Source organism: Monodon monoceros, unplaced genomic scaffold, assembly GCF_005190385.1.
Source record: "Monodon monoceros isolate NGI ecotype Baffin Bay Population unplaced genomic scaffold, NGI_Narwhal_1 Super_Scaffold_18, whole genome shotgun sequence".
NCBI classification, from domain to species: domain Eukaryota; kingdom Metazoa; phylum Chordata; class Mammalia; order Artiodactyla; family Monodontidae; genus Monodon; species Monodon monoceros.
This window is the reverse complement of record NW_021703774.1, coordinates 128381538-128408835: the sequence shown is the minus strand read 5'-3', so window position 1 is coordinate 128408835 and position 27298 is coordinate 128381538. Positions and strand designations below refer to the sequence as shown.

At 37.3% G+C, this 27298-nt stretch overlaps 1 protein-coding gene across 5 annotated transcripts in view; it reads left to right on the top strand.

Moving 5' to 3' along the window:
- Positions 1-27298, top strand: part of PATJ (PATJ crumbs cell polarity complex component) — a 353415-nt gene that overhangs the window by 212376 nt on the left and 113741 nt on the right. For all 5 annotated transcript variants that reach the window (XM_029230615.1, XM_029230612.1, XM_029230614.1 and 2 more), the window contains one exon: positions 23779-23870. In XM_029230615.1, the coding sequence (XP_029086448.1) occupies positions 23779-23870 (92 nt within the window). The remainder of the gene's footprint in view (positions 1-23778; positions 23871-27298) is intronic.

Below are 27298 nucleotides of genomic sequence, written 5' to 3'. Positions count from 1 at the left end.
TCCACCATTTGCTCATGTTGTTTCTCATAATTGCTTTGTTTTTATCATTATGTTATTACTTTGCTCACAGCTTCTTTTATTTATAGTTGATCTAACTTCTTTTAGACCCTCAGATGAGGCTAATTTGTAGAAAGTAGAAACGAGAATGGTCAAACATACACTGTAGCTTCTCTGAAGTGAGAAGCTCTGCATCTCTACTCGAGCCCCATCCGTGACTGATTTTTGGCATGACACCCACCAGCAGTTTTGTTGCTGTGGGACTGCATCATTACAGTGCTACAGCAGTCTGTGAGTTCTGTCGATTTATGGCTCATGTATAAAAGAAATCTTACATTGAGCTCCCAGAAGACAATGTGATTAAATCTCAGCTTCTTTCCCCTTTAGTGTGATGCTGGTGTAGGGGTTCTGAATTAATTTCAAAAGGCATTAGCATATAATTACCACGTAGACTGGAATGAGACTTTCAGTAGATTATTGGCTTTCCCTCAGCAATTAGTCCCAGAAAATACACAGGCCTGGGCATGGTGCTTTCATATGAATATAGGATTTATTTATAATCTTCCCTACAGTGAAAGTGTGGGGATAGAGAGCTGATCATGCCCTGTGGGGAATTGGTGTGACTTGTTAGGTGACAGAGGCAGCAAGAAGGAACAGTGTGGTGGCACAAGAAGTGCACAGTGGATGGGGCTAGCATGTCTGGCTCCCACACCCTTCAAGACAGAGGAGGAAGTTCGTTCCCTTTATAACATTTACCTGCGGCATAGTCTAAATTAAATCTTGTTAATTTTGCGCGTGTATAATAAGTTTATTTAAGAACCATTAAAAATTAAAAGTATGAATTAAAAGTTATTATATAAAGTATTATATACTTTCCATATTTGCCAGGGATAAAGACCTCGAACTACAGGTAAACTCAGATCTTTTTGTCTAGTAATACTTATTTTATAAGAGGAAAAAACTGAAACCGTAAAAATTAAATGACTGACCCAGGTAGCTGTAGCTGCTTTATGACAAAACTCCTGTCTGAGGGTCCCTACCACCACACCAGTCCCAAAGGTTGAGCCTTCACTCTCTGCTTGTTGCCAGTGAATTATATTTGGAAGACTTAGATGCAATTTAGAAGTACACTACAGTAGTGAATAAATCACCAGCTCTTAGGCATCCATAGATACGATTCTAATTTACAGTCAAACGTTTCTATCATCTTAGATTGGCTCTTTTAGATTACCATACATGGATGTAATTTCATAAAGTACGCTTCTTAATGAAGTAATTATTCCCTAAGAGACCTCATGGAATAAAATATTCCATTGTGGAAACACTAGTTTGAGGAGAAGAAAGAACAGTAAAGGATTTCAAAATTGCAATAAAATTATTTTTCCTATGTTTTATTAACAAAGATAGGTTTATAATAGCTAAAAGTGAAAAAATAAATTGACCAAATTTTTTAATTGTGTCAGTGGTGTCAAAACATATCAAATTTTACATTTTAAATAAGTGATTTATTGTATGTCTATTATATCTCAATAAAGCTGCTAAAAAATGAGTTGATCAAACCTGACAAAAACCGTGAGCAGGTCCTGAATATGACCTTCCTATATACAAAGCTAAAGTCACCCCATTTTCTGACTCTCAAAATAGTCTCCAGCCTAATTCACAGCTCTGAAAGTCAAAAGAAGAATGTGGTGCTGGCTGAGTGGTCAGCCTCACACAGGAAACTGTCCTGGGACCCCTGATGTGTATACATTTTTCCTTTCTTCCAAGTGCAGTCTCCCTGGTCATTACAGCATTATAACCAATAGCTGTCTGCGTTTTGCTGAATCATCTTCCCTAAGTAATCCATTGCATTACATTCAATTTGAGTTACAAAAAGATGAGATTATTAAAAGAAATCAGGGGTAGGGGAGCTCTATTGGGAATTGAGCTAACATTGAACACTTACTATTTGCTAGGCAGTGCTAAATTCTTTACATGCATTCTCTTTTATAACAAAAGTAGGTGCTATTTTAATACCCATTTTACAGATAAGGAAACTGAAACATGAGGGGCAGAATCAACATGTAGACACTGGCTTTTCTGGCTCTAAAGGCTATGCTCTTGAGTTTAGTTCTGGATTGATAATGATTCTAGACAATAACCAGTGAATTTCTCATCATTTTGTAGTTTTGGTAGATCTAGATTAATGCAGTTAATCCAATGCCAGTTTAAAATATCTGAGATAGGACTTGGTGGTGCAGAGGTTAAGACTCCATGCTTCTACTGCAGGGGGCGCGGGTTCGATCCCTGGTCTGGGGAACTAGGATCCCACATGCCGTGCAGCGCGGCCAAAAGAAAAAAAAAGATAAAATAAACAAATAAATTTTCTATTAAAAACTAAAAAAAAAAAAACTGAGATCGTTTCTCACAGTGCAATACCCTGTTAGTCTTTTTATCTTCAAATTTAATGCCACTTGGATTCACTAAAAGAAGAATGCAGTCAGTGAAGTTATAGGCATCTCTTAAGAACCAAAGAAGAAGAAGAATGTTTTTTTTGTTTTGAGATTGTTCTTGCCCAAGTTGAGAGCTTTCCCCTTCAGTGCCATTATAGAGTTCAGATTTTATTTCAGGCCGTAGGAAATATTATGGAAAACCTTGCTCATATAGTTTGGCCTGATTCTTTTCTGTGTTTCCCGGAGTGAAGTCTTTGAGCTCTACTCTTGGCCATTTCTGTTTCTGTCTTTGGCTTGTCGGGGGAAGTGTTTTGAATTATTCGGTCACACGTCATTATCTTTATGCTGCTGAAATATTTAGGCTAAAAATCTATTTTGTTACTGATCTTTTGGAGGAATGGCAATCACTTAATTTTTATTATTGCAGTCCTCGTTATTGCTCCCCAAAAGCTTTGTATGGGATCGCTACAGTGAGCCACGTTGTCTTAAAATCATGGAGAGAAAGTGGCATGAAAGAGAAAGTAAAAATGAGGATATTTGAAGGAACTCAATTACGGTGGAAGATTATAAAAAATAGGCATAGGAATGTATGCAGGGGACGAAACATGCCATTTGGAAGGAATCAGTGGATTTCAGCAGTGCCTCTCAAGACTCTCCTTAATGCAGTTTTCCCTCGGACCCTTACATGACATATTGGGATAGTTGTGGAGGCCTCTGGTCTCTCCTTTTTCCAATTTCTTGCCCACTCCCTTCCAGCCCCACTCATTGTCATACTGAAATGCAGGCTGGAAAGACATGCTCTTCGGTTATGGAAGAGTGTTTCCTTATGTCAGCCTCATCATATAATTTATTTCTATATTTTGCTTTATTTGCACAATAGAAATTTCTTACAGTCACCATGCAATCTTAAAACACAAAGCCTGAAAGAAAAGTGTTAATGAAATTCTTATTCCAAGTTTGACTTACTAACAGTATCAAACACCTGCTTGAACTCATCACAAACATGGGTCCTGTATGTGTGTTTTAATTATAGTTTTTAAGAGACAGGGCTAAAATCAGTAATCCAACCAGAAAAGCAGGTGTTCCACCCAAAGCAGTAAGCATATGCCAATTTCTCATTAAGTCAGGAAAAATTATGCATTACATGTCAACCCCAGACCACACATCAGTTTCCTAAAATGCAACTAAGACACAGTAAAGATATTGTATATAGGTAACACATAATTATGTTAAGATGTAAAGCGTCTAATATTGCTTCAGAATCACAAAATAATATGATGCTAACACACAGTTGCTTTGTATGCAGTAACATGGCTTCTGTTAGCTCTGCCAGCATCTAAGCTGTACATCCTCCTTGTTGACACTGAGTTTGTGTCTCAAAATATCTTCCTGTGATCCTGTACTTGAGATACAGCTCTGACCTTTTCCCTCACAATGTTTTATTTAAAATCTTTTGCTTTGTATTGGGAGTATAGATATAAATTTTTCCTTTATAAGCATTTATTGAAAAATATTGTATTGAGAGAGATGTAGATTCTATGAAGTTTGAGTATTAAAAATCAAAAGGTATGGGAAAATGTTAACTGGGGAGGTATACCCTTATATGTTTTCTGCCCTTTTAAAAAGCTTTATTATGGAGTTGTTTTTTTTTTTAATCTACAAAATAAACAGAATAACATAATGAAATTCTCTTGTTAGCCATCACATTGCTCAACAATTACCAATACTGTCATTTGTGTATCACCTGTACCTCCATATACCCACCCCTACTCAGAAAATATTATTTTTGTAGTCCTGTGTGTATATGTATGTGTGTTATAATTTACATAAAATGAAATGCACAGATTTTATCTGTACAGTTTTGACAACTGTGTACACCTGTATAACCCAAACACCTATCATTTCCATCTCCCCAGAAACTTTTGTGGAGTATCAATTCAAGTCTTCTCCTCATTTTTAATTATTTGTCTTTTTATAATTGAATTGAATGTAGGAGTTCTTTATATATTCTGGAATATATTCTGGATACTAGTTCTTTATCAGATATATGGTTTATGGATCTTTTTTCAATCTGTGGCTTGCCTACTTATATTCTTAATGGTATCTTTAATGTATAGAAGTTCTTAGTTTTGATAAAATCTTTATTCATTTTTTTCTTTTATAGTTGTTGTCTTAGCTAAGAATCTTTGCCATCCTTCAGGTTGCAACACTATTGTCCTATATAGGCTTTATAATTTTAGCTTTTATATTTAGTTCTATGATTCATCTTGAGTTACTCTGTGTATGTGGTGAGAGATAGGGGGTGGGGCTTATTTTTTCCCCAGCTGAATATCCACTTGTTTCGGCACCATTTGTGAAAGACTTTTCTTTCCCATTGAATTCCTTTGCACCTTTGTCAAGAATGAGATGACCATGTAACTATACATCTATTTTCAGGCTCTCAGTTCTCTTCTGTTAATCTGTTTATCATTTATGCCATTACTGCATTGCCTTGATTAAAATGTATCTTTATAGCAAGTCTCTAATTCAGGTTGTGCGAAGTCCTTTGTTCTTTTTAAAAATTTTTTATAGTTGATGTAAAATTATGTATAGTCGATTGTAAAATATTACATAAGTACAGGTGTACAATATAATGATTCACAATTTTAAAGGTTATACTCTATAGTTATTATATAAAGTACTGGCTATATTCACTGTGCTGTGTAATATATATTGGTAGCTTATTTTATTTTTAATTTTTGGCTGTGTTGGGTCCTCGTTGCTGCGCGCAGACTTTCTCCGGTTGAGGCGAGCGGGGACTACTCTTCCTTGTGGTGCTCGGGCTTCTCATTGCAGTGGCTTCTCTTGTTGCAGAGAACAGGCTCCAGACACGTGGGCTTCAGTAGTTGTGGCACATAAGCTCTAGAGCGCAGGCTCACTAGTTGTGGCGCACAGGCTTAGTTGCTCTGCGGCATGTGGGATCCTCCTGGACCGGGGCTCGAACCCGTGTCCCCTGCATCGGCAGGCGGATTCTCAACCACTGTGCCACCAGGGGAGCCCTGTAGCTTATTTTATACCGAATAGTTTGTACCTCTTAATCCCCTATTTCTGTATCACCCCTCCCCCTTTTCTTCTCCCCACTGGTAACCACTAGTTTGTTTTCTATATCTGTGAGTGCACTTCTTTTTTGTTATATTTACTAGTTTGTTGTATCCTTTAGATTCCACGTATAAGTGATATCATACCATATTTGTCTCTCTGACTTATTTCACTTAGCATGATACCCTCCATGTCCATCCATGTTGCTGCAAATGGCAAAATTTCTTTTTTTATGGTTGAATAGTATTCCATTGTGTATATATACCACATCTTCTTTTCCATTCATCTGTTGATGGACACTTAGGTTGCTTCCATATCTTGGCAATTGTAAATAGTGCTACTATGAACATTCGGGTGTATGTATCTTTTCAGATTAGTATTTTGTTTCTTTCAGGTATATACCCAGGAGTGGAATTGCTGGGTCATATGGTAATTCTATTTTAAGTTTTTTGAGAAATCTACATATGATTTTCCATGGTGGCTGCACCAGTTTACATTCCCACCAACAGTATTTGAGGTTTCCATTTTCTCCGCATCCTTGCCAACGTTTGTTATTTGTGTTCTTTTTGATGATAGCCATTCTGACAGATTTGAGGTCATACTTGACTTTGTTGTTTTCTTTTAAATTATTTATTGAATTATTTTTATTGAAGTATAGTTGATTTACAATATTATGCCAATCTCTGCTTTACAGTAGAGTGACTCAGTTTTACACATAGGTACATTCTTTTTTAAATATTCCTTTCCATTATGGTTTATCCCAAGAGAATGGATATAGTTCCCTGTGCTGTACAGTAGGACGAATGTTGTTTATCCATTTATTATTCTAAATGTAAGAGTTTGCATGTACCAACCCCAAATTCTCAGTCATCCCTCTCCCTCCCCCACCCCCGTTGGCAACTACAAGTCTGATCTCTATGTCTGTGACTCTGTTTCTGTTTTGTAGATAGGTTCACTCATGTCATATTTTAGATTCCACATATAAGTGATATCATATGGTGTTTGTCTTTCTGTTTCTGACTTACTTAGTATGATAATCTCTCGTTGCATCCATGTTGCTGCAAATGGCATTACTTTGTAATTTTTTATGGCTGAGTAGTATTCCATTATATATATGTGCCACATCTTCTTTATCCATTCATCTGTTGATGGACATTTAGGTTGTTTCCATGTTTTGGCTATTGTGAATAGCACTGCTATGAACATAGGGGTGCATGTATCTTTTTGAATTATTTCAATAATTTTGTCCATACTTCACTTTGTTCTTATTCATCAAAATTGATTTTGGCTACTCTAGGTCATTTGAATTTCCATATGAATCTTAGAGCCAACTTGTAAATTTCTATTTAAAAAAAAAGCCAACTAGAATTTTTATTGAGATTATATTGAATCTATAGTTTAATTTAGGAGCACTAGACATCTTAACAGTACTGAGTCTTCCAAATTATGAATGTGATATCTCTCCATTTAATTACTTATCTGCAGTGTTGCATAACTTTTGGTGTAGAACCTTTCCATTTTCAGTTAAGTGTATTCTTATGTATTTTATATTCTCCAGTTCTCTTATTGCTAGTACATATATAGAAATACAATTGATTTTCATATATCTGTTTATTGACCTTGTATCCTATAATCATGCTTAACTAACTTATTGTAGTAGTTTTTATTGCTATCTTAGCATTTTCTAGAGGTAAACAATCGTGCCATCTGTGTATAGGGAGTTTTATTTCTTCCTTTTCAATCTTTATGATCTTTTATTTTTCCTTCTTTCCTTCCTGCCTGCCTTCATTCCTTTCCCTCCTCCTTCCCCAACCCCTCCTCCTCTTTTTCCTTTTTAAATCACAATTTGACATTGTTTTTTTGTCAATTACTTTTTCTGCACCTATTTAACTTATTTGTGCATGTTTTAAAATGATATTTAAATATAACACAAAAGGACACACTTGTGGGATAGTCAAAACTCTTTACCATAATATTCAAAGTCTTTCAAAAGATATCTTTAGGGCTTCCCTGGTGGCACAGTGGTTGAGAATCCACCTGCTGATGCAGGGGGCATGGGTCCGTGCCCAGGTCCGGGAGGATCCCACATGCCGCGGAGCGGCTGGGCCCGTGAGCCATGGCCGCTGAGCCTGCGTGTCCGGAGCCTGTGCTCCGCAAGGGGAGAGGCCTGCATACCACAAAAAAAAAAAGATATCTTAACCTACCTTTCCAGCTTCTGCCACTACTTCATCATTCTATGATCCCACTACATTGAACCATTTAAATAAGTTCTCAGTACAGATGTGCATTTCTCTCATTCCATTCTTTTGCCCATGTATTTTATTCAGTATACTTTGGCATTTTTAAGACCTAGCTAAACTGTTTTAGCATAAGCTTACGAAATTATTTTTGTTATTATCCTAAATAAAAATCGCCTGCCAATGCAGGGGACACGGGTTCGAGCCCTGGTCCGGAAAGATCCCACATGCCGCGGAGCAACTAAGCCTACGTGCCACAACTACTGAGCCTGCACTCTAGAGCCCGCGAGCTACAACTATGGAGCCCACGTGCCACAACTACTGAAGCCTGTGCGCCTAGAGCCCATGCTCTGCAACAAGAGAAGCCACCACAATGAGAAGCCCGCGTACTGCAACAAAGAGTAGCCCCTGCTTGCCACACCTAGAGGAATCCCGCACGCAGCAATGAAGACCCAACTCAGCCAAAAATAAATAAATAAAATTTTTAAAAAGAAAAAAAACACCTTTAGGTCTGATATCTCTTCTTAATATAGAGGGTTTTTCTTTTAATATTTTTTAACTTTAGGTAATTGGCTTGAAATTCAATGGTAAAGATTACAGAATGGAGAAACAGATATTATTAGTTATTATTTGTTGAAAATGTACTTTTTTTTATGAGAGATGGCTTCTAGTACTAGATATATTTTTAAGTAACTCTCTTTCTTGTATAAGTCCCTTAATCTCTCTGATCATCACTTAACTAGAAGGAGAGTCAATAATATCATCGAGAAACTTTCAAACTTAATGTTTTGTGATTCTGGGATCTAAATTTTTGCTTCTCAAATTTCAGCATATAATTTAGCCTAAGGTATTTCTTATCTCTATTCTGGGGAACGTAAAAGCTGTAAATCAAAAAAAAACAGAAAGCTGTAAATCCCTTCTCAAAAGGTTTGCAAAATAAATCTCTTTAACTATATAAGTTGCTCTCAACTGAGGTTGTGTATCAGAATCATGGGACAGTTTTACCTAAATAACAACCCTTCACCCCAGCCTACTAGATGAGAATCTCTGATGTTGAAGGCCGAGGTGTGCTTTTTGTAAGTTACCTAATTGATATACGGTATAAATATAATCAGGAGTCTAGATGTGAATTTTTGCTCTTCTTATAGAACACTGACAAAATACCAGGAACCTCTGTAACCTCACTGTAGAAAATATAACCATTTGCTCCTCAGTTCAGATTCCGTACCAGTTGCATGAAATAAAATGGTGTACTCAGTGATGGGACTAGCAATTTCGACAACCAATTCAAGTAGCATTGAGTGTGTCCTTGAATCTGCAAAGGACAAAGGAGAGATCCCTACATGGTCCATAGTACTTCCTGCCCTTCATTTTGAGTCTCTGTCTCCATCCATTTACTCTAAATGCCAAGAGAAGCAGGACTGATCTAGACATAGGGGCTGTGGCTGGAAAAATGAGGGCAGGAGAGCTGAAGGCTCAAAATTTTGCACAATGTTTAAATATAATTTAAAATTATTTTGACTAAATTTTATTGCCCATCCTTGTTTCTGGCTATGAGTCAAAAGTATTAGGTTAGCAAATATTAAAAAATAGAAAAAACTCTAATGGATTCCCTAACATACTGAGTTGTTGTAAAGGTTTTGCTTCTTATAATTGTTTTTCTCTTTTTTAACTTAGAGAAGCTTAACTTTTTTTTTTTCTTTTTGCGGTACGCGGGCCTCTCACTGCTGTGGCCTCTCCCGTTGCGGAGCACAGGCTCCGGACACGCAGGCTCAGCGGCCATGGCTCACGGGCCCAGCCGCTCCGCGGCATGTGGGATCTTCCCGGACCGGGGCACAAACCCCTGTCCCCTGCATCGGCAGGCGGACTCTCAACCACTGCGCCACCAGAGAAGCCTGAGAAACTTAACTTTTTGACATGTTTTTAAAGTAACATGTAATCATAAAAAATTGTAATTGTACAGGTAAAAGTAATAATCTTCCCTCTTCTACTACTCCTCCAGAAGAAACCACTGTCAGTTTACCATCCTTCCTACCGGTCTCATGCATGGTCATACACATTTGTGCAAATATAGATTTTATAGTTAATAACCACAAATAGAATCATATTGTACATACCTTTTTTAATGAATGATGTATCATTTTCCATATCAGTACAAATAATACTATAACATACTGGTGTATATGTCTTTGTGCAATTCCTGTGGCATAAATATATCAAATCATCTTTCTTTAGTGTTATACAAATTTTCCACCCCACTACCAGTATGTGAGAGAGTGTTTCCCACCCCCCAAATCTGGCAAAACATTGAATATAATCAGACCTTAGCCAACCTGCCAGGTGCAGTCTTTTTCATTGAAAAAATTCTTCACACATATATCATACACATAAGGAAGTGACTGAGAAGATAGTCCTATACTCTGGTGAGGCAGAGTTTTTAAAGTTGACACTTGAACTGAATTTTTCTAGGCCTTCACCACTGTACAGAGTTTGGAGTGAGACTTGGGTGCTGGGAATTATTTTGGACAAGGAGGGAGGTGGTTGGGGATGGCATATGGGTGATTAAGATGAGCATTAAGTAAAGTAGCAGGAGTCCCATGGCATCAAGTTGAATATACATTTCACCCGTACCAAAGGCTGCACCCTCACTGGAAAGAGGCTTTGGGATCGGAAGACTTGAGTTTGGATTCTGAACTCTGCCACTACCTCACCTAGAACCCTTGCACTAGTTACTGAGCTTGTGAGTCTCAGCGTCCTCGTTAAAAAAGTACAGGAGTACCTATCTTGCCTACCTGTCACACTGAGCAGTGTGGCAGTGCTGGACTCTTTATGAGGTATGCTTCAAAAGCGGTAAAATGTGTATGATGGAATCCTGCCTCTACAACACTGATTCGCTGATGAGATTTGTGTTTAAAAAAAAAACAAAACTGTGGCTTGAAGGAGGAGAGTTGGGGACTTTGATAAGGTCCTTTGATGACTGATTTTGTGGCTGTCTGTAGACACAGCAAGAAAAATGTTTTGAAGTCAAGAGAAAAAAATTCTGGTAGCAGAAGGAATTGGAGTTGAGTGCTAATCAGATCATTTGTTTGAAAGAAGCAACTATTAATCTGGATCTTACTAGTCTGGGGGAAGTTTTGACTCCTAGTATGTATCGATGTTCTTAGAAGAGGAATTCCAGGTCACTATTCACCTGAGATCCTATTTACTTATTTGAGTAACAATACCATTAATAGAGGTAGGCTGTAATGCCTCAACCTCCTAGGAAAGCATGATTCCTCTGCAATATTAATGAGCTGTTCAGAGGTAGATTATATACTTAGGACTCCATTCACTTATTCCTTTCTATTCCCTGCATGTAATAGGAAACTCCACAGACACCCTATTTCATTTGGTCAAGTGAACCAACCTATAGCAGTTGGGGCTATTTCCACAGAAACACTAAGAATCAGAGCAACACAAAAACATATTTCTCTGCTCACTTCCTTGAAGTTGATATTTTTCAATAGTGTCAGGGTTTAGAATTCAAAGGAATATCTTACTATTTTCCTAATATATAAAATTTGGAGAGATGTGAGCTGCATACTCTTACTTTGCCTTCAGAAGGTATTTCAGTTTAATTCGTTTTGTTTGAGAGAAAATAAATCTCTCATGCTTAAGCCTTGTAAATTAATGTCTTCCTTTGGGAACAATGTATTTCAAAAGAAATAAATGAAGTTGCAGAAGACCTTATTTCAACACTGTTTATTAAATTTAGTTCTTAAAACCTGCTCTTTTACACAACTATTAAGTTATTAGAGGTTGAAGTATATTATTTTGTCTCTTGAGAAAAAAATTAATGTGAAAATTTATCCAGAAATACCTTTTTGTTATAGTGAAATTTTGTTTTCATGTGAGTTTCAGTCATCTTCCCTGTTCCATCTCTGCCTTGGTGCCTGTTTCTTCCCTTCATTTCTCCGATGTGCAGAACTGAAGGCAGAGGTTTGGAAAGTGAGGATTGTTTTTCATGGCGGTTGGTGCCCAAGATTTTTGGAAAGGGAAAATATTCTACAAAGTCTTCTTTGAGCAGGATCTGGGTATCTTTATTCTGTTAGTCTATACTCTGCCCCCCAAAGCTATACCTGTGGATCCTAGGAAGAGAGCTGCAGTTTCCTACCTACATATCTTTTATTTTTAATTTAATTTTATTTATTTTTTTATACAGCAGGTTCTTATTAGTTATCCATTTTATACGTATTAGTGTACACACATCAATCCCAGTCTCCCAATTCATCACACACACACACACACACACACACACACACACACACACACCACCACTTCCCCCCACCTTGGTGTCCATACGTTTGTTCTCTACATCTGTATCTCAATTTCTGACCTGCAAACCGGTTCATCTGTACTATTTTTCTAGGTTCCACATATATGCGTTAATATACGATATTTGTTTTTCTCTATCTGATTTACTTCACTCTATGACACTCTCTAGATCCATCCACATCTCTACAAATGACTCAGTTTCATTCCTTTTTATGGCTGAGTAATATTCCATTATATATATGTACCACATCTTCTTTATCCATTCATCTCTCGATGGGCATTTAGGTTGCTTCCATGACCTGGCTATTGTAAATAGTGCTGCAATGAAAATAGGGTGCATGTGTATTTTTGAATTATGGTTTTCTCTGGGTATATGCCCAGTAGTGGGATTGCTGGGTCATATTGTAGTTCTATTTTCAGTATTTTAAGGAACCTCCATACTGTTCTCCATAGTGGCTGTATCAATTTGCATTCCCACCAACAGTGCAAGAGGGTTCCATTTTCTCCATACCCTCTCCAGTATTTGTTGTCTGTAGATTTTCTGGTGATGCCCATTCTAACTGGTGTGAGGTGATACCTCATTATAGTTTTGATTTGCATTTCTCTAATAATTAGTGATGTTGAGCAGCTTTTCATGTGCTCCTTGGCCATCTGTATGTCTTCTTTGGAGAAATGTCTATTTAGGTCTTCTGCCCATTTTTGGATTGGGTTGTTTGTTTTTTTAATATTGAGCTGCATGATCTGTTTATATATTTGGGAGATTATCCCTTTGTCCGTAGATTCGTTCGCAAATATTTTCTCCCATTCTGAGGGTTGTCTTTTCGTCTTGTTTATGGTTTCCTTTGCTGTGCAAAAGCTTTGAAGTTTCATTAGGAACCATTTGTTTATTTTTGTTTTTATTTCCATTACTCTAGGAGGTGGATCAGAAAAGATCTTGCTGTCATTTGTGGCAAAGAGTGTTCTTCCTATGTTTTCCTCTAAGAGTTTTATAGTGTCCGGTCTTACATTTAGATCTCTAATCCATTTTGAGTTTATTTTTGTGTATGGTGTTAGGGAGTGTTCTAATTTCATTCTTTTACATGTAGCTGTCCAGTTTTCCCAGTACCACTTATTGAAGAGACTGTCTTTTCTCCATTGTATATCCTTGCCTCCTTTGTCATAGATGAGTTGACCATAGGTGTGTGGGTTTATCTCTGGGCTTTCTATCCTGTTCCATTGATCTATATTTCTGTTTTTGTGCCAGTACCATATTGTCTTGATTACTGTAGCTTTGTACTATAGTCTGAAGTCAGGGAGTCTGATTCCTCCAGCTCCATTTTTTTCCCTCAAGACCGCTTTGGCTATTCGGGGTCTTTTGTGTCTCCATACAAATTTTAAGATTTTTTTTGTTCTAGTTCTGTAAAAAATGCCATTGGTAATTTGATAGGGATTGCATTGAATGTATTGATGGTTTTGCATAGTATAGTCATTTTCACAATATTGTTTCTTCCAACCCAAGAACATGGTATATCTCCATCTGTTGGTATCATCTTTAATTTCTTTCATCAGTGTCTTATAGTTTTCTGCATACAGGTCTTTTGTCTCCTTAGGTAGGTTTATTCCCAGGTATTTTATTCTTTTTGTTGCACAGGTAAATGGGAGTGTTTCCTTAATTTCTCTTTCAGATTTTTCATCATTAGTGTATAAGAATGCAAGAGATTTCTGTGCATTAATTTTGTATCCTGAAACTTTACCAAATTCATTGATTAGCTCTAGTAGTTTTCTGGTGACATCTTTAGGATTCTCTATGTATAGTATCATGTCATCTGCAAGCAGTGACAGTTTTACTACTTCTTTTCCAGTTTGTATTCCTTTTATTTCTTCTCTGATTGTTGTGGCTAGGACTTCCAAAACTATGTTGAATAATAGTGGTGAGAGTGGACACCCTTGTCTTGTTCCTGATCTTAGAGGAAACGGTTTCAGTTTTTCACCATTGAGAATGATGTTGACTGTGGGTTTGTCATATATAGCCTTTATTATGTTGAGGTAGGTTCCCTCTATGCCCACCTTCTGGAGAGTTTTTATCATAAATGGGTGTTGAATTTTGTCAAGCTTTTTCTGTCTCTATTGACATGATCATATGGTTTTTCTTCTTCAGTTTGTTAATATGGTGTGTCACATTGATTGGTTTGCATATATTGAAGAATCCCTACATCCCTGGGATAAATCCCACTTGATCATGGTGTATGATCCTTTTAATGTGTTGTTGGATTCTGTTTGCTAGTATTTTGTTGAGGATTTTTGCATCTATATTCATCAGTGAGATTGGTCTGTAATTTTCTTTTCTTGTACTACCTTTGTCTGGTTTTGGTATCACGGTGATGGTGGCCTTGTAGAATGAGTTTGGGAGTGTTCCTTCCTCTGCAATTTTTTGGAAGAGTTTGAGAAGGATGGGTGTTAGCTCTTCTCTAAATGTTTGATTGAATTCGCCTGTGAAGCCACCTGGTCCTGGACTTTTGTTTGTTGGAAGATTTTTAATCATAGTTTCAATTTCATTACTTGTTATTGTTCTGTTCATATTTTCCATTTCTTCCTGGTTCAGTCTTGGAAGGTTATACCTTTCTAAGAATTTGTCCATTTCTTCCAGGTTGTCTATTTTATTGGCATAGAATTGCTTGTAGTAGTCTTAGGATGCTTTGTATTTCTGCAGTGTCTCTTGTAACTTCTCCTTTTTCATTTATAATTTTATTGATTTGAGTCCTCTCCCTCTTTTTCTTGATAAGTGTGGCTAATGGTTTATCAATTTTGTTTATCTTCTCAAAGAACCAGCTTTTACTTTTATTGATCTTTGCTATGTTTTCTTTGTTTCTATTTCATTTTTTTCTGCTCTGATCTTTATGATTTCTTTCCTTCTGCTAACTTAGGTTTTTGTTTCTTCTTCTTTCTCTAGCTCCTTTAGATGTAAGGTTAGATTGTTTATTTGAGATTTTTCTTGTTTCTTGAGGTAGGCTTGTATAGCTACAAACTTCCCTCTTATGACTGCTTTGGCTGCATCCCATAGGTTTTGGATCACCATATTTTCATTATCATTTGCCTCTAGGTATTTTTTGATTTCCTCTTTGATTTCTTCCGTGATCTCTTGGTTATTAGTAATGTATTGTTTAGCCTCCATGTGTATGTGTTTTTTACTTTTTTTCCCCTGTGGTTGATTTCTAATCTCATAGCGTTGCAGTCAGAAAAGATGCTTGATATGATTTCAGTTTTCTTAAATTTACTGAGGCTTGATTTGTGACCCAAGATGTGATCTATCCTGGAGAATGTTTCATGCGCACTTGAGAAGAAAGTGTAATCTGCTGTTTTTGGATGGAATGTCCTATAAATATCAATTAAATCTGTCTGGTCTATTGTGTCATTTAAAGCTTCTGTTTCCTTAGGAATTTTCTGTTTGGATGATCTGTCCATTGATGTAAGTGAGGTGTTAAAGTCCCCCAGTATCATTGTGTTATTGTCGATATCCTCTTTTATAGCTGTTAGCAGCTGCCTTATGTATTGGGGTTCTCCTGTGTTGTGTGCTTTTATATTTATAATTGTTATATCTTCTTCTTGGATTGATCCCTTGATCATTATGTAGTGTCCTTCCTTGTCTCTTGTAACATTCTTTATTTTAAAGTCTATTTTATCTGATATGAGTATTGCTACTCCAGCTTTCTTTTGATTTCCATTTGAATGGAATATCTTTTTCCATCCCCTCACTTTCAGTGTGCATGTGTCTCTGGGTCTGAAGTGGGTCTCCTGTAGACAGCATATATATGGGTCTTGCTTTTGTATCCGTTCAGTGAGTCTGTGTCTTTTGGTTGGAGCATTTAATCTATTCACATTTAAGGTAATTATCAATATGTATGTTCCTGTTACCATTTTCTTAGTTGTTTTGGGTTTGTTTTTGTAGGTCCTTTTCTTCTCTTGTGTTTCCCACTTAGAGAAGTTCCTTTAGCATTTGTTGTAGAGCTGGTTTGGTGGTGCTGAATTCTTTTAGCTTTTGCCTGTCGGTAAAGCTTTTGATTTCTCCATCGAATCTGAATGAGATCTTTGCTGGGTAGAGTAATCTTGGTTGTAGGTTCTTTCCTTCATCACTTTAAATATGTCATGCCACTCCCTTCTGGCTTGTAGAGTTTCTGCTGAGAAATCAGCTGTTAACCTTATGAGAGTTCCCTTGTATGTTACTTGTCATTTTTCCCTTGCTGCTTTCAATAATTTTTCTTTGTCTTTAATTTTTGCCAGTTTGATTACTATGTGTCTTGGCCTGTTTCTCCTTGGGTTTATCCTGTATGGGACTCTCTGCACTTCCCGGACTTGGGTGGCTATTTCCTTTCCCACGTTAGGGAAGTTTTCAACTATAATCTCTTCCAATGTTTACCTGGGTCCTTTCTCTCTCTTCTCCTTCTGCGACCACTATATTGCAAATGTTGTTGCATTTAACGTTGTCTGAGAGCTCTCTTAGGCTGTCTTCATTTCTTTTCATTCTTTTTTCTTTATTCTGTTCCGCAGCAGTGAATTCCACCGTTCTGTCTTCTAGGTCATTTATGCGTCCTTCTGCCTCAGTTATTCTGCTGTTGATTCCTCTAGGGTAGTTTTCATTTAAGTTATTGTATTGTTCATCTCTGTTTGTTTCTTCTTTAATTCTTCTAGGTCTTTTTGAAACATTTCTTGCATCTTCTTTTTTTATATTTATTTATTTTTGGCTGTGTTGGGTCTTCGTTTCTGTTCGAGGGCTTTCTCTAGTTGTGGCAAGCGGGGGCCACTCTTCATTGCAGTGTGCAGGCCTCTCACTGTTGTGGCCTCTCCCGTTGTGGAGCACAGGCTCTGGACGCGCAGGCTCAGCGGCCATGGCTCACGGGCCCAGCCGCTCCACAGCATGTGGGATCCTCCTGGACCAGGGCACGAACCCGTGTCCCCTGCATCGGCAGGCGGACTGTCAACCACTGTGCTACCAGGGAAGCCCTCCTTCACCTTTTAATAGCACAGTTTTCCATTTATTGTTGTATTAAGGCAACTATAATAAACCTTTTGTTGATGAATGTATAGTTTTTTCTATTTTTTTCCATTATAAGTTATAGCCACGATAGGCGTTTTGACACCTTGATTTATTTCTTTTTTTTTTTTTTGCGGTACGCTGGCCTCTCACTGTTGTGGCCTCTCCCACTGTGGAGCATAGGCCCCGGACGCACAGGCTCAGCGGCCATGGTTCATGGGCCCAGCCGCTCCACGACATGTGGGATCTTCCCGGACCGGGGCACGAACCTGTGTCCCCTGCATTGGCAGGCGGACTCTCAACTACTGTGCCACCAGGGAAGTCTGCACCTTGATTTTTAATCTTTTTAGGATAAATTCTTAGAAGTGGAATTGTAATTAAAAATTTTTTTTTTTGGTTGCGTTGGGTCTTTGTTGCTGCTTGTGGGCTTTCTCTAGTTGCGGTGAGTGGGGGCTACTGTTTGTTGAGGTGCCCAGGCTTCTCATTGTGGTGGCTTCTCATTGTGGTGGCTTCTCTTGTTGCGAAGCACGGGCTCTAGGCACATGGGCTCAGTAGTTGTGGGCCGCAGGCTCAATAGTTGTGGCACACGGGCTTGGTTTTTCCATGGCATGTGGGATCTTCCTGGACCAGGGCTCGAACCCACGTCCCCTGCATTGGCAGGAGGATTCTTAACCACTGCACCACCAGGGAAGTCCTTGGAGCCTTTAGATTAAAAAATAAAGTGTAAGAAGATCCATCAAGTTATAAAACTTATGATTTGTTTCTTTTTTCTCTACATGTGTGTTGTAGTCAATGAGAGAGTTAATTTAAGAAAAACGTTAATCTGTAGATTCTAATATCTTGAAATGTAAAGTTTAGAATATATTTAGAAGTGAATTAGGGAGGACTCTCAGATTTCATCAGCAATTTCAGTTACCTGAATTCTAACTCAATTTTTAAATTATAATTTATTACTGTTCATAATAAATCATCCTGTTTAATAAAAGCATGGGCCAAGGGTGTGTTTTTGAGCATAATATATTTTAACATATTCAAACCTCAGGCAAATCTGTTGCTTGAACTAAATTTTAATTTTTGTATAATTAATATTTCTAATCTAAGCTTAAGTTAATTAACTTTTACTTCCAATTTGGTACATTTTTGAGTAGATTTAATTGATCTGCTCTCCAGCATAAATTTATATTCATGTTCAGTTTAACTATGGAAAATTAAGAATAGTTGAAAAGCTACCTCTTCATGATATTTTTGAATAATTAATTTTATTGAAACAAATCTCATTAAGGACTTCTAAAGTGAAAGTTTATGTAGTATAACAAAAGGATTTATATCTGTTTACTTTTGCTGAATCATTGCTGGATTAACCTAATTCTACTTCTTCTACAAACTATAAAATATTGCAGTTAAATATTCCATCTCTGTACCTGAATATAGAGGGTTTACCTCAAATCAGTGTTTTTTGTTTTTTGTTCCCCCCCCTGCCCTGAGTAGGAGAAACCAACCCCTGAGGGGAAATATGGATCAAAATGAAAACCCATTATAATATGATGTAAGTTTTCCAAATACAGATGTTTCTTATTTGGAGCTATTGTCTTCAGTATGTAGAACTGCTGTAAGTTGCTCCTGAATGACATTTCATTCAGTTGGAAATTCAGAACTTTGGAAAAGATGAGCTAACTTACCCATGATAAAATATTAGTGTCATTCGGGACCAGAGATCATAGAGCTGAGATAGAAGTTACTGACCTTGTGGAGGATCTCAGAAAGGCCTTTTTTTGTCAGTAATCAAAAGAGGAAGCCAAACACAGATAAGAAAACCAGAATTGTAGATCAAGAGTATAAAAAGCTCCTTCATACAGAAAGTATATAAAGTATATAAAGCTCCTTTAAACCCCCAAAAAAGAGAGAATCTTGATGGTCCCAGTCTGTGTCATATGTCCTCCAGCTTCAGCCTGAGTGGCACGACAAACAATACTAACTTGGCTGTCATCCATTATGGATGGCGTTTGTGATGGGAAGGTTGGAAGGACCATCCCTGGTAAAGGAAGTGGTTGTGTGCTAGCAACAATCCCCAAAGTCTCTACTACATCCTTTCTCATTTAGTAATATGGAAATCAAGATGGAGTATCATAAAATACACCTCCCATAGTCATGGCTGGGTGAACGTGGGAAAATATATTATTTATCACCCAAACTGGGTTACTTTTGAGAGGGAGCATTATAAATAATGGGAACAACATGCATAAACTGGACTGTCCCAGACTTAGAATATATGGTTACCCTTTAATGGAAGAGTTGTACATCTCAGATTTTAAGATAATAAATAGACTATTTGAGGGGAGTTGGGATAACAAGTCAGGACTAAGGATAGTTCTTCTTGCAATTATTAGATAGTATCAAAGATAAGGATATATCTAAATAATTTATTATTTTTTCTGTATATCACTGAGTTGCCTTTGAAAGGAGAAACTTTGGGCAAGCACCTAGTTTCTCTACTTCTCAGTTTATTGGAAGTATATGGAAAATAATAATGTGTTTTCCAATCTCTAGATAATCTGAGTGATCACGTATTCTGAAAGGATGAAATATTTTAACTGTTTTCCTTTGGCTTGGGTCAGAAAAAAACTTAAAAGTTAGTCAATCTTTGTCTATTTGTATAATGAAGAAAAAGTGAAATAAGTATATATTATTGTTCAGGGTGTAGCTTGTTTGCTCAAAAGGAAAGGTGCAGTCTTACAGAGCTGCATACTGCATTAAGGATTTCAAAAGCCTATCAGGTCTTGCCTCTATGCATTGTGGTAAAATGCTTGATTCTGACTTGTGTATCTCAAAATTCCAGGACCTAAGATGGTAGGTGTTCAGCTCAGAGTTTATTTAATAGACACCTTTACAAAGATGACTTTAGAAATCAGCTGATTTTTTTTGTGTGTGTGTGTGATACGCGGGCCTCTCACTGTTGTGGCCTCTCCCGTTGCGGAGCACAGGCTCCGGACATGCAGGCTCAGCGGCCATGGCTCACGGGCCCAGTGGCTCCACGGCATGTGGGATCTTCCCGGACCGGGGCACGAACCTGTGTCCCCTGCATCGGCAGGCAGACTCTCAACCACTGCGCCACCGGGGAAGCCCGAAATCAGCTGATTTTTATGTGCACCATATGGATGATAATACCTCTAGGTGTGCCTTAGGAAAACAGGGTTTTCAACTAATAGCTAAATCACCTTGGGCAAATTACTCAAGGTGTTGGAGTACCAGTTTCATAATCTGGTGAAAGTACATAACACCTGGTTATTCTGAGATTTAACTGAGATCCTGTGCGTCAAGAGCTTTGCAGAGTGTTTGGCACGGAGAAAACACTCAGTGGCTGGTAGTTATTATTAATTAGAATTAACCTGAAAAACTTCCAGGAGGTACAAAATGCTTTCTTTCTGTCTATGCTATACCTAGAAGACGTCCTCCATCTGTTGTTTAAACAATAGTGCCCTCAGAAAACAGCACCTTCTCAGAAATAGGAAAAGTGACAGTCTGAAGTTAATTTGCATAAAATGCATCATATTCTTTCTAATTACTTACTGAATTTTCTCTGGAATGGGTGTCCTTAGAAATGAAGAAATATAAAAAACCTGCTTATGTCATTGGAAGCTACATACCTTTTGTTTAAATAGTGAAATTGTTTTGTATACAATAAGATCTAAGAAAACACAGAAGAGATCTTCCTCTCCTGAAACTCAGAGGGCTGCTAATGTGTCATTTCTGAAGCCAGAAAAGAGACTTTGTCTTGGATTATTTTTATCCGGAGATCTGCATTTTTCCTTTTAGATTTAATCCAGTAAAATAAGGTTTCACTCTATCTTGAGTTTCCTGTTCTGTTCCCAGTTTTCCACTGAGTAGCAGAGTCTCTCTAGAGGCCCCTGATCATTGGCAGGGAGCAGCTGCCTTAGCAGTAAATGCCACAGTTGTTGGCACTGGAAAAAACATTGCCAGCAAGCAAGCTGCCTCGCCTTTCTACTGCCAGGGCCTCTGAATATTCAGAAACAGCACCAGGAAAGACTTATAACTTTAGCTTTACTCTTAGGTAAATTGAAATTAATGACTTGCTTTCTTCATTTGGGCTATGATTTTTTTTCCTCTTAGAATAATACTGCCATGGATTCTATTCTATCAAAATGGAGGATCACAGCTAAAAGACAGGCATATCCATAAACATGAAACAGCTCAATTTTCTACATGTTCAAGCTTTTGCTAATCAAAAAAACTTTTTTTTTTTTTTTTTTTTAAACTTCAATCACTTTGAAGGCTGGAGCCCACCTCAGAGAAAGCATACCAGCAGTTGATTAATGGAAGTGTTACTTCCATTCAGGGCTCTGATTCAGTGCATCCTCACTGAGCACCATTGTATGCAAGCTGTATATGAAGGCTGGGGAATACCAAGAAAAGGACACCAGTTCCTGCCCTCAAGGAGTTTAGCTCTGTTCAATAAATGTTATATGCCTGCATGGATGCTTTCCACCTGACAGGGGTTGACTTTACCATGAGGGTGAGGTGCAAATGGAATAAGAGGAATTTTTTTAAACCTAGTGCCATAGAATTCAAAGACGGGAGGTTTGATAGGTCGTGGTTTAGGAAGGACTTTCTTAAAGCAGAGGCCAGGCACTGTGGGGAAGATATTCACACATAATCACCTGAGTGCCAGGCGTTGGATCAAGCATAGTCCATGCATCGTCTCATTTTAAAATTGTGATTTAAACTTTCTGATTTGCAGTTCATTATCCGTTAAAGAGATTGAAAACTATGGTTAGCAAAAAAGGTGATCATGCTAGACATACTATGTTGTAGCCAGGCTTTGTCACTTAATACATTTTTGATATTTCTTATGTCATTAAGTATGCTTTTTCACATCACTCTTAATGACTACCTGACTTTAACTATTTCCCTTATAACTAAGTTAGGTAAGAAGATGTAAATATAAGAAAAATAAAACCATAAAAGTATTAGGAGAAAATATGTTATCTAGAGGGTGGGTGCTTAAAAAATGATTTTTTTTTTAGAGCAGGAAAATTGAGAGGAAGGTAAAGAGGTTTCCTATGGACCCCGCTATCCCCAAACATGCACAGCCTCCCTCATTACCAACATCCCCTTCCAGAGTGGTGCATTCGTTACAACTGATGAACCTATATTGACCCATCGTAATCACTCAAAGTCCGTAAGTTTACATTAGCACTCACTCTGGGTGTTGTACATTCTGTAGGTTTGGACAAATGTATAATGGCATGTATCCATCATCATAGTACCATACAGAGGGTGGGCACATTTTTAAATACATCATGTTAAAAAGGCAGAAATCTTAACAGAAAAATGAGTAGTTTTAACACATAAAAATTAAAAATCATTTGGGTATCAAGATTACTGTAAATAAAAGTTAAAGACATTATTTAATTCTCACAATAGTTTTATGAAATAGGTGCTTAGATTCCTTTTAAAGAAGAAGAAACTGAGACGCAGAGAAATGACAGTGTGGAGATCAGTGGATTTCTGGGAGATTGATTATCTTGGTGAAGAACAAAAGCTGATAAAATGAGAGGCATAGTGAAGCAGTGGTTCAAGTTTAGTCTTTGCAATAGCCTTTGATATGAGTACCAGCTTTATCACTTTGAGGTGACGGATGAGCTTCATTTTAGACAGTTAAAAATATTATATTTTCATTCCATCCTTTGAAGTGTTTATTTCCAAATACTTTCTCATTATAGCTGTTATGACAAAAATGATACCTTTTCCAGATGTCTTCAAATGCAAAAGTTCAGAGACATCAAGGACAGACAAATTAGATGCTAACTGCATAAAGCATAAATTCCTTTTCACTATCCCTTATATAGTGTACTATACTATCCCTTAAATAATAGAAATTATCAAGGCCTCAGTTAAAAAGGGACAGTATGACATAGATCATTACTTATTGAAGAGACAAGAGAGAAAAAGCCAAAACTGTGTGAGCTCTTATCAAATGGCTGAAATGAAATAAAAGATTGATTATGACTATCATCATACTTCAGCAGTGGGAAAATCTGGAGTGAAAAAATTTAGAATATAAATGTGTTTAGATCATATTTAGGTGAATTCAATCAAGTTAAAAATCCCACCACACCTTGGATAAGAGTGGATGCCTCATTGATTGGGTACAGTAAAATGTTTCAGTGCAATGGCTCTAATATTTGACTTAAAATGGGGATGTAATATTTACATCCTCTGGAGTAACAAAATTTATGCTATGTAATAACCTTGACACGTTTACGAATCATATTTAATGGACACTCCAGAGCTCTGATGAGTTTGGTCTGTTTTCTGCATTTTTTAGGAGTCTGGAAAAGCTGTAGGAAATGAAATATCTATCATAAGGTTTTTGCATCTAGCTCAACTGCTGCTGTCAAGTTTAGCAAAAGGGTCAAAAACTGTATGTTCTTTATTAACTGCATTCAGATTAGAATTTAAGAGATTTTAGCAGCTGCTTGGAATTAGTGTTTGAATCTATACTCTGAAGAATGTTAAGATTTTTAGCATTAAAGAGTCCTACATCTACCTACTTAAAAATGAATGAACTTCATTTTTTAATTCCAAGTACATACACATATACTTGTATACATGTATATATACATATATATTTTCATACAAAATATATATATATTACAATTTTACAAGTGCATTTGATTTTTTTCCCCCACAGATAAACAATCAGATCCTGTATGGAAGAAGTCATCAAAATGCATCTGCCATTATTAAGACTGCCCCGTCAAAGGTCAAGCTTGTTTTCATCAGGTAGGATAGATACATCTGGTTTTCTAAAACTTAAGATCTCCTCTTGAGATGTTATCATTTGTGTAAGACTATTTCATCTTTCGTCTGTTTAACAAAATCACTGTATCTAAAAATGTATTTCCCTCTTGTGACTGTCACTTCAAGAAAAGTATAGATCGTTTCGATTGTGATGTGTTCTTGTTATTTATGTTTCACATGATAGAAGTGGTAATTGAGGCTTGTACTTTTATTTCCATTTAAAAAAAATTCTTCCTGATTATCCTCTTTATAAATATGATAGAATATTCTAGCTTCTCATCCTACTGTCACCATCATTTGGTAATTTGCTGAATCATTAATGCCTTCATCAAAGAATATGCAGGAAAAAAAGAACCCAGGAAAATTTTAGAAGCTTCGTATTAAGAGTGCTGGTGAGAAATACAGAGGGGAGGAGATGTGAGCTCTGCTGTCTGGAGTCGTGTGGTCCATTTGGGGCTCCACATTTGCCCACACCTCATCTGCTAGCTGACTGAGCCCTTTTGGCTTAAATGAGTCAGAATTGGGACTCCTCATTGGTGGTGGCCATCACCAGCAGTGGAAGGAAGCTTGATTCCCTGTTATTGGACTGAAATGACAGATGAGTCTGAATTATTCTTGGGGATGTAACTAACCCTGTATGTTAACTGTCATGCTGTTTCTTTTTGCTTTGGGCCTCAGTTATTATCTGTAAAATGGGGGCTATAATGCACTTACCTCACTCATTGTGGTGTTTCAAAAATTAGAAATGCTTACCACAGTGTCCAGCATGGAGTAAAGGCTTGAAAAAATGTTAGCTGGTCCTTTATGATGGTGATGATCATTGTTTTTCTCCCCCTTCTCTATAGTTACCTGTTAGTAAGACCCGTCCACTCCCAGGAGATGGCTGGGATTAAGGGGGAGTTTTATTCCCAGATACGGGCACTAATGTAGGTGATTGAAATATTCCTTCCCATGCCATCACTTCATCCTCACAGGCATTGCTGCTTTGCTCCTGAAGAAATCCTACATTGATGCCCTTTTCTCTTGCTCAGTAACACTTTCTGGATTTCCAGGGGTTTTTACCCTTGTTTCTAGGGGGAGAAACCTTCCTCCTCTCATCTGTCTTTATGTATTTGTTAAGACGACCACCTCTGGCTTACTCACCTTGAAGTCCTCTGTCAGACACCAATCTCTTTTCTGGGGTTTCTTGGCCCTTGCTGTTGCCAGAGGTTACAAAATTAGAGTTAGATGATGAAAACATGAACAGACTTGAGGAAAGGTCAGCCCCTCAAAAATTTAAGATGTCCATCAAGAGAAGTGCATACAAGTAAAGAGGTGAAGCCATTTAGGCTTTAGAACTTTGTGTAAAGCTGTGTGAGGATCACATGAGAAGACGTTAGATAGCACTCAGTAGAGTCTGCACATCAGTGCTCGGCACATGGTGGCGACTGCTGCAAGGGACATTATTAATGATTAACATTACTGTTACCTCTTCAGCGTTTGTGGGGCCTTTATTACTCATGCCGGGTCATCCCATTTTAAAGAGAGCAAAAGAAAATTGAGTAGGATCCAAAGGAAATCATTTAATGCAATTAAGTAGTTGGGAAATAGAACCCCCCTCCTTCAAGAAAGAAAGGTTAAACGAACTGAAATTATTTAGAGTACAGAAGAGAAAGCTGAGTAGAATTTTAATAATAGTAATATACTCCCATTAATTTAGTGTCTGGTGGTTTCAAGTTTGATCAGAATCAAGAAAAAAATTTGTTCAGGAAATTAATGGTGTAAGCATGATTGAGGATGCTGCTGAATACTTATTTACTGGAAGTGATTTTAAGAAATTTAAAAGGATCAAACTACATTCAAAATATGTCATCTAATTATGAGCCTTTCTTACATGGTCATTACATTATAGTGCCTAGCACACAGTGGGCATTCAGAAGGCTTTATTGGATAAATTTCCTTTCAGCTCCTACTGAGCAATCCAGATTATTTATTCTCCAAAGGCAGCAATCATAGTAAGTTAGTTTGACTTATTTTGTGGATTCAAAAATGCATATAGACATATAACTCATATTTTACAAAATTCCTCATACTTTAGTCCCTCTCCCTACTACTTTCTCAAATAATCTAACTTAGGAAGATTTTCTATATCTTCTTTTATAGGGGGAAAAATGATGTGGGCTTGATTCTGAACAATCTAGTCATATCCACTTTTAGACTATCTAAAGGGAAATGAGCTTGAATTGTATCAAGAGAGATGTATGCACTGCTTACAACCTTTTGCTTTATTCAATAGATATGTATCTAATAATTTGTGTGCCAGCATTTTATTAATTAATTAATGCTTCAGTGTCCATAGGGAAGGAACTAGTCATTTGACAAAGAACTCTTACCTAAAGTCATTTGACTAAGAACTCTTACCTTGTTTTCTAAAACAAGACTGAACTCTAAGGCTTAGTGATTAAAAAAAGAAACCACAGTTCACCCTGCCTGGGCTTGAAACCTACTCTGTGATATCCCAGCTTTGTGAGCTTGGTCAGTTTCCTGAGCTTTGGTATGGGGATAATATAGCTAACTCTATATTTATAATGTATTTATACATGTCTAATGTATTTATACATGTAAATTGCCTGGCAATATGGACTCAACAATGGTGGCTGCTATAGTGATGAAGGTGCTGGTGATGATGTTGATGGCAGAAGAAGGCGGGGAGGGAGGGAGGACAGAGGTAAAAGAGAAGGAAAGAAGTATTTAGGGAGAAGGGAAGAGGAGGGGTAAAAAGAAGAACCACTTCTCATATATACTTTGTCTCATTCCAGAATCTTGACCAATTTTTGAGTGAAGCACATTCACAGTTTTAGAATGCTTTAATTAACATCATAATGATTAAGCCCTGGAAGAGATAGGTATGGACATTATATACAACCATTTCTGGTACATGTTAGAATAAGAGACAAGGACACAGCCTGCCTAAAATGTCTTTTATTTCCCTGTCTGTTGTTGTTGAGCTGCTGCTGCTTCTGCTTCTGTTTCTTCTCCGTGGTCTTCTCTTTTAAATGATGACCTGATCCTCCAACAAGGAGTAGAACGCTCTTTAATTGAGGACTATATAAAGAGAAATCTAATTAACATCAATTAATCCCCATGTCAATAAAATGTATTATAATAGATTTTACTGAGGTAAGTGATATCAAGTAGGGTCGGAATTTAAAGCACTTAAGGAAATCAAAAAAGAAAATACTTTATTGCTTATCAGCTCTTTACATCACCAATAAGGTATCATGGTAGATTGGTGTCCTATTCATGTGTAGTAACCTGTGCATTTTAGGTGCTATCCAACACATCATCCTCGCTTTTTCAGGCTGATTGTCTAGTTCATTACTCATTTAGATACATCTTTCAGCCTCTGCCTATAAATTACCTCTTTCAGG